The 19,863-nt window shown below is 44.5% G+C and overlaps 1 protein-coding gene across 1 annotated transcript; it reads left to right on the top strand.

Annotated features, from left to right (window-relative positions):
- The first annotated feature begins 398 nt into the window (after positions 1 to 398).
- On the top strand, positions 399 to 15,641 carry LOC110535353 (protein shisa-2). Its single transcript, XM_021620296.2, has 2 exons — positions 399 to 1,692; positions 14,362 to 15,641. The coding sequence occupies exons 1-2, from the start codon at positions 1,377 to 1,379 to the stop codon at positions 14,940 to 14,942; spliced, it is 897 nt and encodes a 298-aa protein (XP_021475971.2). The 5' UTR covers positions 399 to 1,376; the 3' UTR covers positions 14,943 to 15,641.
- Positions 15,642 to 19,863: the final 4,222 nt, after the last annotated feature.

The following is a 19,863-nucleotide window of genomic DNA, read 5'->3' as shown; positions in this document are numbered from 1 at the left end:
GAACATCGAACAACATAATCAGGACAAAGATGTAATGTAGCCTAACAGAAAAAAAGTAGGTAGTAAACCTAATATATCATTTAGTATTCACCATAGAGATCCTATTAAATTCATATTAGTATTCTAATTCCTAGCTATAGGGTATTCATTCACTCGAGAAGGTCAATTCACATCCGTGTGAGAGAATGCGTGCGCGCGTGCGTGCGTCCTGGCCAAAGTTTGTATGCACATAAGTCAATTTAATGTGATAATGTATGAGTGCCGGCCGGCCAGTGCGTGCGCTCTTACATTGTGCGCGCAGGGGTCCCAAGGGGGCACCCACACCCAATGCCGCACCAGGGCTACCCTCAGATAGCGGTGGGGCTCCTCGGAACCGTACGCAGTGACAGTTCTTCACACTGACAACTGGCTGAGCTGAGCGCTGAAAAGTCTAGAAAAATGTCAGTAACCAATGCGCAAGCGCATGGCTGAACTAGTAGCCCACCTCTCATTCGAGGCACTCTCGCCATAGATGGACTAGGAGTGAGAGCCTGGGAGGCAATACTGTATGAATGCGTGAAAAGTTTACATCTCTTGCACGTCTCTTTATGGCGTAGCCTATCCTTAATGAGCACCAGATACTGTGACTGCCATGCTCTATTCGATTTTAGTCTCATGGTCTAGTTTCCAAAATTTGGTCTACTGTAGAACAGTTTTGAGAAGTTAACCTCATGACACATTAGAAGAGGATAAAAACAAATTGCTGGTGTGGTGGACTGGACAGAGGGACAGGGGGAGAATCCGTGAGAATACTCGCATGGCACGTATGGATTACATGTAAGGCCAGTGTTGGTTTCGCTGCATCTCTGGGGGAAAGTCATCCGAGAAGCGTATTTTCAGGAGACCATGGACAGCCTCACTTCCATGCCAGAGGGATTCCGCTCAGCCTGGATTGATGTTGGATTTACCCGGGGCTCCGAGAGCTCACAGCCGTGAAATTGAGAGTGAAAGACGCGCTATGAAATAATAGGCTATTTGTAAGATTGGTGCCAAATGTAGGCTATTTATGTTCTGGATATTTGATCATGTTTTATTTTCTCAACAAGCGTTACTAACGCTACTTGGAATCTTGTGATCAACTTCAAACAGTGGACACTTTTAAAAGGAGCGCTTTGGTGACAAATTTGTGGATCTATTGAATTAGGCTGTAGGATTACCCACGGAATTCCACTGTCAAATGATAGTTTCAAAGTCGTTTGTTTTGTTTCCATTTTGTCGCCTCGCTCTTTCGTTTCATTCATTCTCCGTATCACTTTGTTAACCAGGTTAAAGCCTGAGAGTAAAAGAAAGAAAGCCTCTGTCTCATAGCGCGCCCAGTGTGCACACACACGGGCACCATGGTCGGGATGTGGGGTGGCGGAGGTCTCCCAATGTCTGTCACCGTGGTTGTGACTCTGCTCCTGGCTATTATTGACGTGAATGCGAGTGGGGAGTACTGTCACGGTTGGCATGACACCCAGGGCACATGGAGAGAGGGCTTCCAGTGCCCGGAGAAGTTCGATGGTGAGGATGCCATCATCTGCTGCGGGAAATGCGAGCTGCGGTACTGCTGCTCCAGGAATGAAGCACGGCTGGACCAGGGGACTTGTGACAACGACAAGCAAGCCCAGCAACCGGGCACCGACAGCAAAGAGAACAAGGAGACGGGCGCAGGTAAGAACTCTGTCTGGCCCAGCACGGCCAGCTTTAGGGGCCACAGCAGCTGTGCCAAACGCTCTGCCTCAAGGCTGCAAAGCTCTCCTTGTCTGCTAAAAATTATAAAGTAATTTCTAAATTAGATTTTAAACTGGCTCAGTTTAAATTGTTTAACTTAATTATGGGCTACGCCAGCAATATTGCATTTTCAAGGAGATGAGGGAGACGGAAAGAGAGGGCCTAATTGCCTCATTTTAATAAAAGTTTAGGCCACAATGGCCCAGGCCTAGAACAAATGATACTTAATTGAAAGTTGGAGTTATGAGTTTCTTTCAAACATGTAGGTATGTTCTAGTCTTTTCAACCACTATCTATCTGGGAGCTTAAAAATCGCTTAGAGATAGCGTACTGGTTCAGTTGGCAGCAACAGCTGCAGAGAAGCCAGTTGACACCATAAACCCACGCACTCACAAATGGAAAATTGTGCTGCGTGGCGTTATAAATAGCTGTGTTTGTTCTAGCACCAACACACGCGCGCCGCGGGGACTGCAGAGCTCGAGCAGCGCACTGTCCCCACGAGGATCAAGTTTGGACTTGACCGGATCTTTAGGCCATTGGCTCGCGACGGCGCTGACAGCTCTGTTCATAAAACCAAATCGCGTTATGAATCATTTCCCCGCGCTTGCGTGTCGATTCCGCTGAGGTATAGGCCTATGTGAACGGTTAATTCCCATCCCAAACACATTAGGAATGAATCCCCTGTATGTTCCTTCCAGACGTTTACCGTCTAGTTACATTCACATGATTTCAACGCACATTTTTACTTTATCCAGGCCTTTTTTTAACGTTGCGTGGTTTGGGTGTCCATGACCAATTGCGCATGGAACGGAAGCGCCTAATAATGTCACATTGTAACCTCATCTAAGTCTTAGCAGTGAGTTAGTACTAGCCTAACAATTGGGTGTGATTGGAAGAACAGATGTCATAATTCTTCATTATTTTTATTGAAAGCAGATTTACTGAAAATCTTCAAGGTCCAAACAGGTATTAGTTATTGATGTCTTTGACATGTTTCCAACATATTTCCATCACCTTCTCATTACAGTTGTAGCACAGAACGCTGCATCATATAGGAAGAAAAGAGACACTACAGTGCACACACATTAAGTGCTTGCACATTACAAAATGAGAGGCACATTTACTATGAGTCAAAAATCTTGCAATGGTCATTTATCAAAGAAAACAAATAGTTGGCTACACGTAGTACAGATATTAAACATACACATCAACAGAGCATGCCTTTCTTGTAGAGTAGAATACAGTATGTTACTCTCTTGGCATTTGTTGAAAGAGTCATCACTTATCACTCCAGAAAGAGCCAAATACATTTTCATATAGTGAACAACAGCCAAAATAAAAATAAACTGGCAAAAAAAAATGAAGTATTTTGTCAAGCAAGGCACCGCTTGTACATTTAATTCATTTTTTTATGTACAGGGCAACCAATTAATCACAAAGCAAAGATACACACAGCCATGTCAATGAATAAGCCCAAGGATACTGTATATGCATTAAGAACAATAAACAGAGCCTAACATTCAACATGAAGGAACATGTGTGGGATTCAGGAAAGGAGAGGACCCCGGGGATTTGAATGGGGAGAGGACGAGCAGTCAGTTACACATAATATGCCCAAACAAGAACAGAGAGATGGGGGCTGATATTACTGCAGACAGAGTAGGGCTGTCCCAGTCCCAGTCCAGCAACAGGTGTGGAATAGACTAGTGGGCTGAATGGAAACTATAGACACTCTCCAACAGATAATGTCACAGCACTGTCATTACTACACTTCTTCCATCAGCCATTTTACTTGTGTCTCTGTCAGACTATAGGCTGTATTCACATATCATGTGACGCCGTTAGGAGGACATTAGATGACTTTCTGGAGCCTTACGCACTAACTCATATCCATAGTAGCTACATAACTCTCTTAAAGAAAAGCTCCTCTAAACCTGATCATGGTATGGTTTGGCTGTGAGGTATTGAAGCTAACAGCTGTTCAATTAAGCAATAAGGCCAGAGGGGGTGTGGTATATGGCCAATATACCACGGTTAAGGGCTGTTTTTACGCACGACGGAACGCGGAGTGCCTGGATACAGCCCTTAGCCGTGGTATACAGTATTGGCCATATACCACAAAACCGCAGGGTGCCTTATTGCTATTATAAACTGGTTACCAACATAATTAGAGGAGTAAAAATACATGTTTTGTCATACCTATGGTATACAGTCTGATATACAATGGCTTTCAGCCAATCAGCATTCAGGGCTCGAACCACCCAGTTTATAATAGGAAATAGGTCATGGGCTCATAAAATTGATGTCATAGCGCCTCAGCTTCTACCTCTTTTGTACTGTATCTAGACTGAGTCTAGTCAAGTTGACTGTTGTCCCAGAATTAGTCTTATCTAATGAGTGCCTATAGCTTCAAACTTTAGACATCTTGAAATGGTCCTTTGAAAAGCTGGTGACTTTTGATGTTGCTCAGAGTGAGAGAACGAGTGTGTGTTAAGGAGAGAGAGAGAATGAAAAAGGAAAATGACAGAACGAGTCACTGCCTCTCTCAGGGTTACAGTTACACTCCATAACACTTTGGAGTATTCAAACTGGAAAATGAGTAACTTAACCAGAGGAACAATAAATCTCATGAAATCAGTTGTCATGTAACAAGTTCCCCATTGTGCTCCAAACGGGTGTGTGCCTGTGTGCGTGTGTACGTGTGTACGTGTGTGCGAGGAAGCACCTCAACTCTGCCCTGGTCCTGCCACTCGAACCATTGCTGCCAACATTCCCCATGAGCGCTCACTGTTGGGTCAAAAGTTAACGAAACACCCAAAGAACACTTACGTTTACTATGAACCACTTTCTGTATGCTGTAGTAGGCGACACTGCCATCCTCTACCTTCACTCTGTAAGAGAGTTAGCCTGCTGCTTCATTACCAAGTCATCTTAACATGATTCATCCAGCATAAAACATTTGGTTCCTTGGAAGTTGTGGGAACGTAGGCTTTTGGTTTCACATTGCTTGTGGGAACAAAGGCATACGTAATACGTTTTTTAAACGTTCTGAGAACAGAAGGGAGGTTCTGAGAATGTTTTACTCCGTTTCCTTGGAAGTATTCCTGGGCGGTTTTATTAACGCTCTGAGGCCTATAAGTTATTTTGAAGTTTTTGAATAACTTCCTTAAAACTTTCACGTGTCAAACTCATTCCATGGAGGGCCAATTGTCTTCGAGTTTTCTCTCCTCCCTTGTATTTGATTGATGAATTAAGGTAATTAATTGGTAAGGAACTCTCCTCACCTGGTTGTCTAGGTCTTACTTGAAAGGAAAAAACTAAAACCAGCAGACACTAAGCCCTCCGTGGAATGAGTTTGACACCCCTCTCTTAGGCATTAATCATGCAAATACATGTATTTTTTATTGTGAGACGGCATCAGTGAGATTCAAACCTATAATCTTCTGTTCTACATCCATGGAATTAGTCAATTGTGCCACAAGGATGGATCTAGCATTCCATGTTTTTTTTACACATACAAAGCTGTTCATTTTAGTCTATTCAAACAGTCCCCATTTCAAAGGAAACGGGCACTCATTAAGATCAGATTTGAAACACTTAACAAGATAGAGGATAGAGAGAGTTTTGTTGATGCTGATAATGGAATGTTTGTTTTTAAATAACAAAAAATGAAAGTTTTGTTGTGTTATTTATGGAAAGTTTTCTTAATATTCTCGGAACAATTTGAGAACATAACTTTAAATAGAACCGTGAGCAAAACCTGTAGGAAACGTAATTCCCACAGAATAAATATTTTTCTTACCACTCTCTGAACTATTGAAGAATATTCCCAATGTCAAACCAGTTGGAGAACGTTCCTAGAACATTACCAAGATTGAAATGAAATGTAACCATGTTTGAACTTTTAGGAAACGGTCTGTTAAAGTAATGAAATAGCAAGAAAATATAATATATAACAAGTTCCTTAAATGTGCTGAGAATGTTCCAAAGCCAAGCAACTATCCTGCACCATTACCAGAACGTTGTGGGAAGGTTGTATGTAAAATAACCATGGGACAACCACACTCTCACCAATCAATAAGAAACACATGGTTCTCAGAACGTTATGTGCTAGCTGGGTACTGTACTTCCTGGAACTGGTTTACACTAGACAGATGGCAGAAAAACAGCTGTGTACTTTAAGGGGTGAATTACATGCTAATCATGCGAGAATCATGCAGATGATCGGATTGAACACACAGTAGCCTGCTTTATCTCCAGAGTCACAGCTGTTACTATGGTTCAAAGGTTACAGTAAGAGATATGTAGTATGCATTAGAGCCCCACTGCAAGGTTGGCCTATATCATGTTGAAAATATGTATGGAATTAGGCCTTCAATGTGATCTGTTGCATTACTCCAAACCAGCCATCATTAATGCCACTCTCAATATGTCTTAACGCTGCCTCTATACAGTATAAGAGACTATTCTGGTTTAAATGCCATAGCGCGATGTGGATTTATATAGGAGAAGAGGTCAGGAAGACCCACATAAGTTCTGGCTACATAACTTTGGTATGAGACAGAATCCCCCCTCTCACAGACAAACACAGATCAAACGCAAGCATAAACTCACTCAGACAGATAGGTACAGGGTCGGTGGAGGGGGGTTGGGGGTTGGGGGGGCCACAGCTGGGCGCGCAGGATAAGAACAGATCAAAACAAAGTTAATAACTTCTAATGAGGGACTGGGGCCCCCTGGAGACACGCCACTAGTCCACCTCTGTCTCGGCCTTTCTTCCTCTAATTTCGTCTCTCCCTCTTTTCTCTTTTGTCTCAGCATCTCACTCCATTTCTCTTTCGCTCTCATTTGGGTTTATGGGTGAGGTAAAAACACGTGAGTGTAACAGCTCTTGCTTGAACTTTTTGACAAACTGTTTTTCTCACTGCAGTTCACTCTTGGTCTCTCAACTTTACTAGTTCAAGGAAAGAGGGTATTTTCCAAAATCATGTCAAAAGTCTTGATGGTAGAATAAACCACTTCATCATGTTGCTGTTGTAGTTTGTTCAGTTTGTTTTGTCTGAGGGCGTAAGTGGTTATGGTCTGAGGAAGTTCTATCCTCGCTCTGCTCTGCTTGTTATAGAAAGAACAGCCCTGTCTTAATGTACACTACATGACCAAAAGTATGTGGACACCTGCTTGTCGAACATCTCATTCCAAAATCATGGGCATTAACATGGAGTTGGTCCCCCCTTTGCTGCTATAACAGCCTCTACTTTTCTGCGAAGTCTTCCACTAGATGTTGGAACATTGATGCTGGGACTTGCTTCCATTAAGCCACAAGAGCATGAATGAGGTCAGGCACTGATGTTGGGAGACTGGGCCCTGCTCGCAGTCGGCGTTCCAATTAATTCCAAAGGTGTTCGATGGAGTTGAGGTCAGGGCTCTGTGCAGGTAAGTTAAGTTCTTCCACACCAATCTTGACAAACCATTTCTGTATGGACCTCACTTTGCGCACAGGGGCATTGTCATGCTGAAACAGGAAAGTGCTTTCCCTAAACTGTTGGAACAAAGTTGGCAGCACAGAATCGTCTAGAATGTCACGTATGCTGTAGAGTTAAGATTTCCCTTCACTGGAACTAAGGGGCCTAGCCCGAACCATGAAAAACAGCCCCAGACCATTATTACTCCTCCACCAAACTTTACAGTTGGCACTATGCATTGGGGCAGATAGTTCTCCTGGAAAATCCAGATTTGTCAGGAGACGAGAACTTACAGCAAAATGCTTACTTACAAGCCCTTAACCAACAATGCAGTTTTAAGAAAAATACCTAAAAAAAACTATAAATAAAAGTAACAAATAAAAATAACGAGACTATATACAGGGGGTACTGGTACAGAATCAACGTGGAGACTATATACAGGGGGTACTGGTACAGAATCAATGTGGAGGCTATATACAGGGGGTACTGGTACAGAATCAATGTGGAGGCTATATACAGGGGGTACTGGTACAGAATCAACGTGGAGGCTATATACAGGGGGTACTGGTACAGAATCAACGTGGAGGCTATATACAGGGGGTACTGGTACAGAATCAACGTGGAGGCTATATACAGGGGGTACTGGTACAGAATCAATGTGGAGGCTATATACAGGGGGTACTGGTACAGAATCAACGTGGAGGCTATATACAGGGGGTACTGGTACAGAATCAACGTGGAGACTATATACAGGGGGTACTGGTACAGAATCAACGTGGAGGCTATATACAGGGGGTACTGGTACAGAATCAACGTGGAGGCTATATACAGGGGGTACTGGTACAGAATCAACGTGGAGGCTATATACAGGGGGTACTGGTACAGAATCAACGTGGAGGCTATATACAGGGGGTACTGGTACAGAATCAATGTGGAGGCTATATACAGGGGGTACTGGTACAGAATCAATGTGGAGGCTATATACAGGGGGTAATGGTACAGAATCAATGTGGAGGCTATATACAGGGGGTACTGGTACAGAATCAACGTGGAGGCTATATACAGGGGGTACTGGTACAGAATCAATGTGGAGGCTATATACAGGGGGTACTGGTACAGAATCAATGTGGAGGCTATATACAGGGGGTACTGGTACAGAATCAATGTGGAGGCTATATACAGGGGGTACTGGTACAGAATCAATGTGGAGGCTATATACAGGGGGTACTGGTACAGAATCAATGTGGAGGCTAAATACAGGGGGTAATGGTACAGAATCAATGTGGAGGCTATATACAGGGGGTACTGGTACAGAATCAACGTGGAGGCTATATACAGGGGTTACTGGTACAGAATCAACGTGGAGGCTATATACAGGGGGTACTGGTACAGAATCAATGTGGAGGCTATATACAGGGGGTACTGGTACAGAATCAATGTGGAGGCTATACACAGGGGGTACTGGTACAGAATCAATGTGGAGGCTATATACAGGGGGTACTGGTACAGAATCAATGTGGAGGCTATATACAGGGGGTACTGGTACAGAATCAATGTGGAGGCTATATACAGGGGGTAATGGTACATAATCAATGTGGAGGCTATATACAGGGGGTACTGGTACAGAATCAATGTGGAGGCTATATACAGGGGGTACTGGTACAGAATCAATGTGGAGGCTATATACAGGGGGTACTGGTACAGAATCAATGTGCTGGGGGCACCGGTGTGTCAAGGTAATTTAGGTAATATGTACATGTAAGTAGAGTTATTAAAGTGAGTATGCATAGATAATAACAGAGAGTAGCAGCAGCGTAAAAGGGGGGGGGGGGGCAATGCAAATAGTCTGGGTAGCCATTTGATGAGATTTTCAGGAATCTTATGGCTTGGAGATAGAAGCTGTTTAGAAGCCTCTTGGACCTAGACTTGGCGCTCTGGTACCGCTTGCCGTGCGATAGCAGAGAGAACAGTCTATGACTAGGGTGGTTGGAATCTTTGACAATTTTTAGGGCCTTCCTCTGACACCGCCTGGTAGAGAGGTCCTGGATGGCAGGAAGCTTGGCCTCTGTAGTGCCTTGTGGTCTGAGTCCGAGCAGTTGCAATACCAGGCAGTGATGTAACCTGTCAGGATGCTCTCAATGTTGCAGCTGTAAAACCTTTTGAGGATCTTAGGACCCATGCCAAATCTTTTCAGTCTCCTGAGGGGGAATAGGTTTTGTCAGGCCCTCTTCACGACTGTGTCCTTGCACCACACGGTCAGGTCTTTGACCTCCTCCCCATAGGCTATCTTGTCATTGTCGGTGATCATACCTGCCACTGTTGTGTCATCAGCAAACTGAATGATGGTGTTGGAGTCGTGCCTGGCAGTGCAGTCATGAGTGAACAGGGAGTACAGGAGGAGACTGAGCACGCATCCATGAGGGGCCCCGTGTTTAGGATCAGCTTGGCGTATGTGTTGTTACCTACCCTTACCACCTGGGGGCGGCCCGTCAGAAAGTCCAGGATCCAGTTGCAGTGTTTAGACCCAGGGTTCTTAGCTTAGCGATGAGCTTTGCGATGAGCTTAGCGATGAGCTTTGTGGAGCGCTGAGCTGTAGTCAATTAATAGCATTCTCACATACAGTAGGTCAAATCAAAATCAAATGTATTTATATAGCCCTTCTTACATCAGCTGATATCTCAAAGTGCTGTACAGAAACCCAGGCTAAAACCCCAAACAGCAAGCAATGCAGGTGTAGAAGCACGGTGGCTAGGAAAAACTCCCTAGAAAGGCCAAAACCTTGGAAGAAACCTAGAGAGGAACCAGGCTATGAGGAGTGGCCAGTCCTCTTCTGGCTGTGCTGGGTGGAGATTATAACAGAACATGGCCAAGATGTTCAAATGTTCATAAATTACCAGCATGGTCAAATAATAATAATCACAGTAGTTGTCGAGGGTGTAGCAAGTCAGCACCTCAGGAGTAAATGTCAGTTGGCTTTTCATAGCCGATCATTAAGAGTATCTCTACCGCCCCTGCTGTCTCTAGACAGTAGAAAACAGCAGGTCTGGGACAGGTAGCACGTCCGGGGGGAACAGGTCAGGGTTCCATAGCCACAGGCAGAACAGTTGAAACTGGAACAGCAGCACGGCCAGGTGGACTGGGGACAGCAAGGAGTCATCATGCCAGGCAGTCCTGAGGCATGGTCCTAGGGCTCAGGTCCTCCGGGAGGGAGAAAGAAAGAGAGAAAGAGAGAATTAGAGAGAGCATACTTAAATTCACACAGGACACCGGATGAGATAGGAGAAGTACTCCAGATATAACAAACTGACCCTAGCCCCCCGACACATAAACTACTGCAGCATAAATACTGGAGGCTGAGACAGGAGGGGTCAGGAGACACTGTGGCCCCATCCGATGATACCCCCGGACAGGGCCAAACAGGAAGGATATAACCCCACCCACTTTGCCAAAGCACAGCCCCCACACCACTAGAGGATATCTTCAACCACCAACTTACCATCCTGAGACAAGGCCAAGTATAGCCCACAAAGATCTCCGCCACGGCGCAACCCAAGGGGGGGCACCAACCCAGACAGGAAGATCACGTCAGTGACTCAACCCACTCAAGTGACGCACCCCTCCTAGGGACGGCATGGAAGAGCACCAGTAAGCCAGTGACTCATCCTCTGTAATAGGGTTAGAGGCAGAGAATCCCAGTGGAGAGAAGGGACCAGGCAGAGACAGCAAGGGCGGTTCGTTGCTCCAGAGCCTTTCCGTTCACCTTCACACCCCTGGGCCAGACTACACTCAATCATATGACCCACTGAAGAGATGAGTCTTCAGTAAAGACTTAAAGGTTGACACCGAGTCCGCGTCTCTCACATGGGTAGGCAGATCTTTCCATAAAAATGGAGCTCTATAGGAGAAAGCCCTGCCTCCAGCTGTTTGCTTAGAAATTTTAGGGACAATTAGGAGGCCTGTGTCTTGTGACCGTAGCGTATGTGTAGGTATGTACGGCAGGATCAAATCGGAAAGATAGGTAGGAGCAAGCCCATGTAATGCTTTGTAGGTTAGCGGTAAAACCTTGAAATCATCCCTTGCCTTAACAGGAAGCCAGTGTAGGGAGGCTAGCACTGGAGTAATATGATCAAATTGTTTGGTTCTAGTCAGGTGTTCCTTTTGTCCAGGTGTGAAAAGAGGGCAGTGTGGAGTGCAATAGAGATTACATCATCCGTGGATCTGTTTGGGTGGTATGCAAATTGGAGTGGGTCTAGGGTTTCTGGGATAATGGTGTTGATGTGAGCCATTCAAAGCACTTCATGGCTACAGATGTGAGTGTTATGGGTCGGTAGTCATTTATGCATGTTATCTTAGTGTGCTTGAGCACCAGGACTATGGTGGTCTGCTTGAAACATGTTGGTATTAGAGACTCAGACAGGGAGAGGTTGAAAATGTCAGTGAAGACACTTGCTAGTTGGTCAGCGCATGCTCAGAGTACACGTCCTGGTAATCCGTCTGGCCCTGCGGCCTTGTTAATGTGACATAGTCGCCCGGAACAGCTGATGCTCTCATGCATGTTTCAGTGTTACTTGCCTCGAAGTGAGCATAGAAGTAATTTAGCTCGTCTGGTAGGCTTGTGTCACTGGACAGCTCTCTGCTGTGCTTCCCTTTGTAGTCTGTAATAGTTTGCAAGCCCTGCCACATCCAACGAGCTTTGGAGCCGGTGTAGTACGATTTGATCTTAGTCCTGTATTGAAGCTTTACCTGTTTGATGGTTCGTCGGAGGGCATAGCGGGATTTCTTATAAGCTTCCGGGGTAGAGTCCCTCTCCTTGAAAGCGGCAGCTCTACCCTTTAGCTCATTGCGGATGTTGCCTCTAATCCATGGCTTCTGGTTGGGGTATGCACGTACAGTGCCTTGCGAAAGTATTCGGCCCCCTTGAACTTTGCGACCTTTTGCCATATTTCAGGCTTCAAACATAAAGATATAAAACTGTATTTTTTTGTGAAGAATCAACAACAAGTGGGACACAATCATGAAGTGGAACGACATTTATTGGATATTTCCATCTTTTTTAACAAATCAAAAACTGAAAAATTGGGCGTGCAAAATTATTCAGCCCCTTTACTTTCAGTGCAGCAAACTCTCTCCAGAAGTTCAGTGAGGATCTCTGAATGATCCAATGTTGACCTAAATGACTAATGATGATAAATACAATCCACCCGTGTGTAATCAAGTCTCCGTATAAATGCACCTGCACTGTGATAGTCTCAGAGGCCCGTTAAAAGCGCAGAGAGCATCATGAAGAACAAGGAACACAGAAGACTGATCAGAGATGCAGCCAAGAGGCCCATGATCACTCTGGATGAACTGCAGAGATCTACAGCTTAGGTGGGAGACTCTGTCCATAGGACAACAATCAGTCGTATATTGCACAAATCTGGCCTTTATGGAAGAGTGGCAAGAAGAAAGCCATTTCTTAAAGATATCCATAAAAAGTGTTGTTTAAAGTTTGCCACAAGCCACCTGGGAGACACACCAAACATGTGGAAGAAGGTGCTCTGGTCAGATGAAACCAAAATTGAACTTTTTGGCAACAATGCAAAACGTTATGTTTGGCGTAAAAGCAACACAGCTCATCACCCTGAACACACCATACCCACTGTCAAACATGGTGGTGGCAGCATCATGGTTTGGGCCTGCTTTTCTTCAGCAGGGACAGGGAAGATGGTTAAAATTGATGGGAAGATGGATGGAGCCAAATACAGGACCATTCTGGAAGAAAACCTGATGGAGTCTGCAAAAGACCTGAGACTGGGACGGAGATTTGTCTTCCAACAAGACAATGATCCAAAACATAAAGCAAAGTCTACAATGGAATGGTTCAAAAATAAACATATCCAGGTGTTAGAATGGCCAAGTCAAAGTCCAGACCTGAATCCAATCGAGAATCTGTGGAAAGAACTGAAAACTGCTGTTCACAAATGCTCTCCATCCAACCTCACTGAGCTCGAGCTGTTTTGCAAGGAGGAATGGGAAAAAATGTCAGTCTCTCAATGTGCAAAACTGATAGAGACATACCCCAAGCGACTTACAGCTGTAATCGCAGCAAAAGGTGGCGCTACAAAGTATTAACTTAAGGGGGCTGAATAATTTTGCACGCCCAATTTTTCAGTTTTTGATTTGTTAAAAAAGTTTGAAATATCCAATAAATGTCGTTCCACTTCATGATTGTGTCCCACTTGTTGTTGATTCTTCACAAAAAAATACAGTTTTATATCTTTATGTTTGAAGCCTGAAATGTGGCAAAAGGTCGCAAAGTTCAAGGGGGCCGAATACTTTCGCAAGGCACTGTACAGTCACTGTGGGGACGATGTGGGGACGATGTCATCGATGCACTTTTTGATGAAGCCAGTGACTGATGTGGTGTACTCCTCAATGTCATCGGAAGAATCCCGGAACATATTCCAGTCTGTGCTTGCAGTGCTGCTCCAGAGTCCAATGGCGGTGAGCTTCCCACCACTCCAGCCGACACTTGGCATTGCGCATGGTGATCTTATGTTTGTGTGCGGCTGCTTGGCCATGGAAACCCATTTCATGAAGCTCCCAGACGAACAGTTGTGCTGACGTTGCTTCCAGAGGCAGTTTAAAACTTGGTAGTCAGTTTTGCAATTGAGGACAGACCATGTTTACGTGTTACGTACTTCAGCACTCTGCAGTCCCGTTCTGTGAGCTTGCGTGGCCTACCACGTCGTGGCTGAGCCGATGTTGCTCCTAGACGTTTCCACTTCACAATAACAGCACATATAGTTGACCGGGGCAGCTCTAGCAGGGCAGAAATTTGACGAACTGACTTGTTGGAAAGGTGGCATCCTATGACAGTGCCACATTGAAAGTCACTGGGCTCTTCAGTAAGGCCATTCTACTGCCAATGTTTGTCTATGGAGATTGCATGGCTGTGTGCTCGATTTTATACACCTGTCAACCACGGGTAGCCAAATCCACTAATTTGTCCACATACTTTTGTATATATAGTGTATATTTGATACTGGAAGAAAGAAAAACATATTTTTTCCCTTGTTTGTTAAAAATGTGTTATCGTCAAACCACTGAAAACCTCCCTCCCTCCCTCCCACTCTCTCACCCTTCTTCCTTCCTCTCTCCACAGTACCCATCTACGTTCCCTTCCTGATCGTGGGCTCTGTGTTCGTGGCTTTCGTCCTGGTGGGTTCCGTGGTTGCCGTTTGCTGTTGCCACTGTCTCCGCCCCAAACAGGAACTGTCATCAGGGGGCGGGGGAGGAGGCGGGTCTGGTGGCGGCCGTCTCCTAGAGACTATTCCCATGATGGCTAGCGTGGGAACGTCTCGCGGTTCCTCTTCCCGCCAATCAAGTACGGCCACCTCGTCCAGTTCCTCTGCCCCTCCTGCCCAGGTGCCTCGCCCGGCCCCCCAGCCCATGATGCGTGCCCAGGCCTCCTGCTGTCTCCCTCCAGACGCCAGTGTCTTCGTCAACATGCCGACCAACTTCTCCGTGCTCAACTGCCAGCAGGCCACCCAGATCATGCCCCACCAGGGACAGTTCATCCACCCCCAGTACATCGGCTATGCCACCCACCACATGTCTCCACCCCAGGGGGTCTACCTGGACCCCACCCAGGGGGGCTACAGACAGCTGCAGTCCCCCTACCCCCCACCCACCAGTGTGGCCAGTGTCACCAGCGAGCAGAAGTACCCTCCAGTAACAGTTTAAGCCATTTTGGGGACTGTGTGTAACAGACCTTGCGAGGGCCTTATGGGGACTGTTTGAGAAACCTTATGGGGACTGTGTGAGAAACCTTATGGGGACTGCATTAGAAACCTTATGGGGACATTGGGAGCTCGCCAGCTTGGAGAGAGAATGATATGGACTCAGGCTCACACAGAGGACTCCGAAGCTGGGATCTGTGCCTGACCAGCCACAGTGTGTTGCGTGTGTCTGTCCTACATGTGTGTGATATGTAAAGGTTTGGCAGATTTGCCTCAGGGTAATGATTGTGAGTGAGCTGACCTCACCCCAAGATTGAGGCAGGGGCATGTCTGTCTGGTTGTCTTCATTCAGCAACACACAGAGGGGTGATGCTGCCCACCAGGGCCAATGACTCGCAGCAGAGTGTGTGGGTTTAACGTCTTGAAGTTTGTCAGTGTAGCGTTTGTTGTATGTGTTTGTAAATGAGTGAATGTGTGTATGTACAGTACGAGTGAGGGTGCTGTGTCCAGTGTGACTATGTATGTATGTGACTATATGTACAGAATGTGCTGTGTGTGTATTACTGTCAGTGTATGTGGTGGTGAGTGGGTGTATGTTAACGGATGTACTATGTGTGTGTGTGTATATGAGTGTATAGTATGTGTGTATATGAGTGTATAGTATGTGTGTATGTGTGTGAGGACGTGTGTATATGAGTGTATAGTATGTGTGTATATGAGTGTGTAGTATGTGTATATATGAGTGTGTAGTATGTGTGTATGAGTGTATAGTATGTGTGTATATGAGTGTATAGTATGTGTGTATATGTGTGAGGACGTGTGTATATGAGTGTATAGTATGTGTGTATGTGTGTGAGGACGTGTGTATATGAGTGTTTAGTATGTAATGGGAAATGCAGGCGGTGTGATGTGAAAAACAGTCCCTCTCTCCCTGTATGCCTGTTGATGTCTAATGAAGTGAACACAGGACACAGACTGTGACGCTCCAGCCTTACACCCCCCCCCCCCCCCCCCCCCCCCCCCCCCCCCCCCCCCCCCCCCCCCCCCCCCCCCCCCCACACACACACACACCTACCCACTGCCTTGAGCGGAAACGCACACACACTTGCATATACACAAGAGAACCCACAAAATTAAAATACACAAACACTCACGCACGGACTTGGAAATAAATGTGCCTGAAAGGAGGTGTGTGTATATGTATGTGTGTGTGTGTGCGTATGTATGTGTGTGTGTGTAGCTGTGATCGGCAACCTTCTGAAGATTGCAGAAATAATAACGCAGTAAAAGCTGTCTGCCAACTGTTCCACCTCACTGAGTTTCCCTCCTGTGAAAGAGGTGTGTGTGCTGGTGTGTGCGTTTACTGAAGGTAGACTGGAGTTGTGCTGGAAGGTTTCAGGGCATTTCCAACAGTTCTTTTCACTTCAGGAGGGTAGAAAAAGAACAGCAAAAAAATGGACAAGACCCACTGGGCACACCACGTCATTTCAGGGTGGCAGGGTAGCCTAGTGGTTAGAGTGTTGGACTAGGAACCAAAAGATTGCATGTTCAAATCCCCGAGCTGACAAGGTACAAATCTGTTGTTCTGCCCCTGAACAGGCAGTTAACCCACTAGGCCGTCATTGAAAATAAGAATTTGTTCTTAACTGACTTGCCTAGTTAAATAAAGGTAAAAAAAAGTCTACGTGGATTATTGGGTAATATTTGGTCGAGACGACCCATTAGGCCTCTATTCACTCAAAAAGACAGCCAAAGTTAGTTGAATTTCCAACGTGTTATCACTATGCTTTCAACCATCTACAACCAAATTCTTTGTCTGATTTTTGGTTTAGTTGTCCCCCAAATGTGCCAACCATTTAAAAGCGCAGCAAAGTTCAAATGGGAATACAATGTCAGATATTTTGTTTATTTATACAACAGATTATTGTGACATCACTGTGTTTCATCTATTAGCCGAACCAAATGACCTGGATGGCAGTTGAGATGACAGTACGTGGAGCAAGTGATCAATGCCGTTCGAGATTCTGCACAGATTATTAAAGCGATTGTGAAGATCTCCACAGACCTATGATGACCGATGCATGCTATCTTAAACATGCATACTTTATCTAATTACATAATGTGTAGTTACAGTGACCTAAAAATGTGGCCGTGGATGTGTTACTCATTTTAAGGTTGAACTTCACATTTGTTTGCAAGATAGAGTAAATATCCTTAAGTTAAGGCTATTACAAAAGTAATATTGAATTGTTTGGTTGACAATGCACCCAAATATCAACATTTTAAAGGAAATGTATCTACTGTTTGTATAGTTCCATTCTTTAACTTTTATTTTTGGTTGTGTTGGCGACGTGAATCCAACATATAATTTGTTAACTTGTCAACAAATAAATATGTCATTTATGTTATTTCAAAAGTGATATTGAATTGTATTTGGATGTCAACACAACCAAATATCTTGCCTGATGACTCACATTGAATTCTTCCACTGCTCTATCAATCGCTACATACTTAATTGCGGAAAATAAATAGACATTTGTGGCGTGGCGTTTGGCCGGAGCAAAGAGACTGGGTAAGTCAGCCAACCAAATATCAACACGAAGGAGATTTATCTTCTGCTTGGATAGTTAGATCTGTGTTACTAATTTAGTCTGGCTTTAATTACAGTTCGTCTACAAATTAAGTTTGTCTCCATCTCAACCAAAAATCTAAGTTAAAGAATAGTACTAAATCAAATCAAACTTTAAATGCACTTTAAATAAAGTTTGATTTGATTAAGTCCTATACTTTAACTTAGATTGTTGGTTGAAATGGAGACGTGAATCCAACTTATGGTTGCGTTGACAACTAAACACAATTCAATATCACTAAATATAATTTCATTTTTATCAACTAGAGCTTGAAACTAGAGGTCTTTATCGGCTCCAAAAAGTTGGACCTGGATCCCGAACGGACCCGAAAACAGTCAGACCCGAACACGAATGGACACGACAGCAACCGGTCCAGGTCTAGACCAGACCTGATTGGAGCCGAGTTACAAAAAATGTATGTTTGCTAGCCAAGTTGCTCTTTTGGTTAACAAATAGATAATTATATGTTGGATAGGCCTTATTAGCGTAAAATAAATAACTATGCAGAGCCGAGGTTGGGTCCATTCAGGTCCACTCAGGTCTTTCAGCTGTAGTTACATAGACCCGAGACCCGATGACAATCAAACAGGACCTGACCCGGACCGGAGGGAAAAGTTTGAATTTTGGACCCAGACTCGCTCGGGTCCTGGGTCTGGTCTCAGACCCATTAGGCCTCTGTTCCAAACCTTTTCCTATTCTGCTGTCTTTTTTTTTTGCTGAATTCTGGTTTGAATTGAAACAATGGCTGTTGTTGACTTTACAAATGCCTAAATAGCATCATTGAGGATAAATGAGTATGGTCACATTTCATTTGCTCTGTTAAACCTACACTTTGGAATGACTTCGATAGCAGCATTGAATTGATCTAGTTTCCCTCAACAATCATTCTCATAATAGTACATAGGTAAGAGTCAGTGACATCATAGCTAAGCTGGGCTTGGTTAAACCCTGGATGGGGGACTAAAGGGTAGCTGTAGATAGATTAGTTCTCCAGTAGGAGGTGCTGCCCAGCCAATTATTTTTTTTAAATTCTGAGTAGATATAACGTTGAAGATTTGACGGTGTTTTAACGGTACAAATTCAACACATTTTACAAGGTTTGTCTATGTTGGAATTTGGTTAACATGATGACATCATTCTGTGGTTGAAATTTTACCCTCGAAATAAGTTGATGACAAAAAAAAAATCCTATATATTTTCCACGTCATAATACATTGACAAGTTATGTTGAAACAACATTGATTCAATCAGTTTGTGCCCAGAGGGAACACTTTTCACTATGTCGGGTAGCTGGTCTTAAAGGTGGCTTTTGGATTTTGGACTCCTACTTTGTGCCCTGTTATAAAACTGTCTCTGTATTAGGACTGTACACAACTCACACCAAGTTCCAGTTGATGAAACTGCAGAAATGCTTAGGTGTCCCAAAGTGAACTAACCTGACTGTGTGTTTTGTGTATTTCAAGTATAATGTCTGTATGATCAACTGTGTGTGTGTGTGTATCTTGAGGTTGAATGTGTACCTGCTCCCTGTGAAACAGTGTTCTTTTTCATATGAATTATAATAAATCAATATTAAACAGTGTCCAAACTGTCATGGAGTCATCTGTCCATTCTGTCAGCGTTTCTACAGTTAGCATCCAATACTTTTTTAGAATAAGGATAAAGCATTTTGCTGAGGTTTTGGCGGCTGGCTTAAGAAAGGATATATTACTAACATCACAGTTGTTTGGGCCATATCTATTCTTAAACCATGTACAGCACCCCCCCACCCCATAAATTCACACAACACAAATGTTCCATGGTTAAGTTAGAGAGGTCTGTTGCCATAATGCTAGTCTTACGGCTGACTCGGTCCCAGCAGGAGTTGTGAGATTTACACACACTTAGAGACGAGACCCAGAAGAACAGAAACAACACTCCAAGTGTAAAAACTGACACCCAAGCGGGGGCCAAACCACAAAGCAGTCTTGGGGAGTGAGCAGCCAACATACACACTACATACACTGAGTGGACAAAACATTAGGAACACTTTCCTAATATTGAGTTGCAACCCCCTTTTGCCCTCAAAACAGCCTTTAATTTGTCAAGGCATGGACTCTACGAGGTGTCAAAAGCGTTCCACAGGGATGCTGGCCCATGTTGACTCCAATGCTTCCCACAGTTGTGTCATGTTGGCTGGATGTCCTTTGGGTAGTGGACCATTCTTGATAAACACAGGAAACTGTTGACTATAGAAAAAACAGGATAGGGTTGCAGTTATTGACACAAACCGGTGCGCCAGGCACCTACTACCAC

This window comes from Oncorhynchus mykiss, chromosome 11, assembly GCF_013265735.2.
Source record: "Oncorhynchus mykiss isolate Arlee chromosome 11, USDA_OmykA_1.1, whole genome shotgun sequence".
NCBI lineage: Eukaryota > Metazoa > Chordata > Actinopteri > Salmoniformes > Salmonidae > Oncorhynchus > Oncorhynchus mykiss.
Note: the sequence above shows the minus strand (reverse complement) of the source record. Positions and strands in the feature narration are given on the sequence as shown.

Coding starts and splice junctions, on each gene's coding strand:
- LOC110535353 (XM_021620296.2), top strand. CDS start 1,377: ATGGTCGGGATGTGGGGTGGCGGAGGTCTCCCAATGTCTGTCACCGTG. Junction 1,693..14,361: donor GAACAAGGAGACGGGCGCAG/GTAAGAACTCTG, acceptor CTCTCTCCACAG/TACCCATCTACGTTCCCTTC.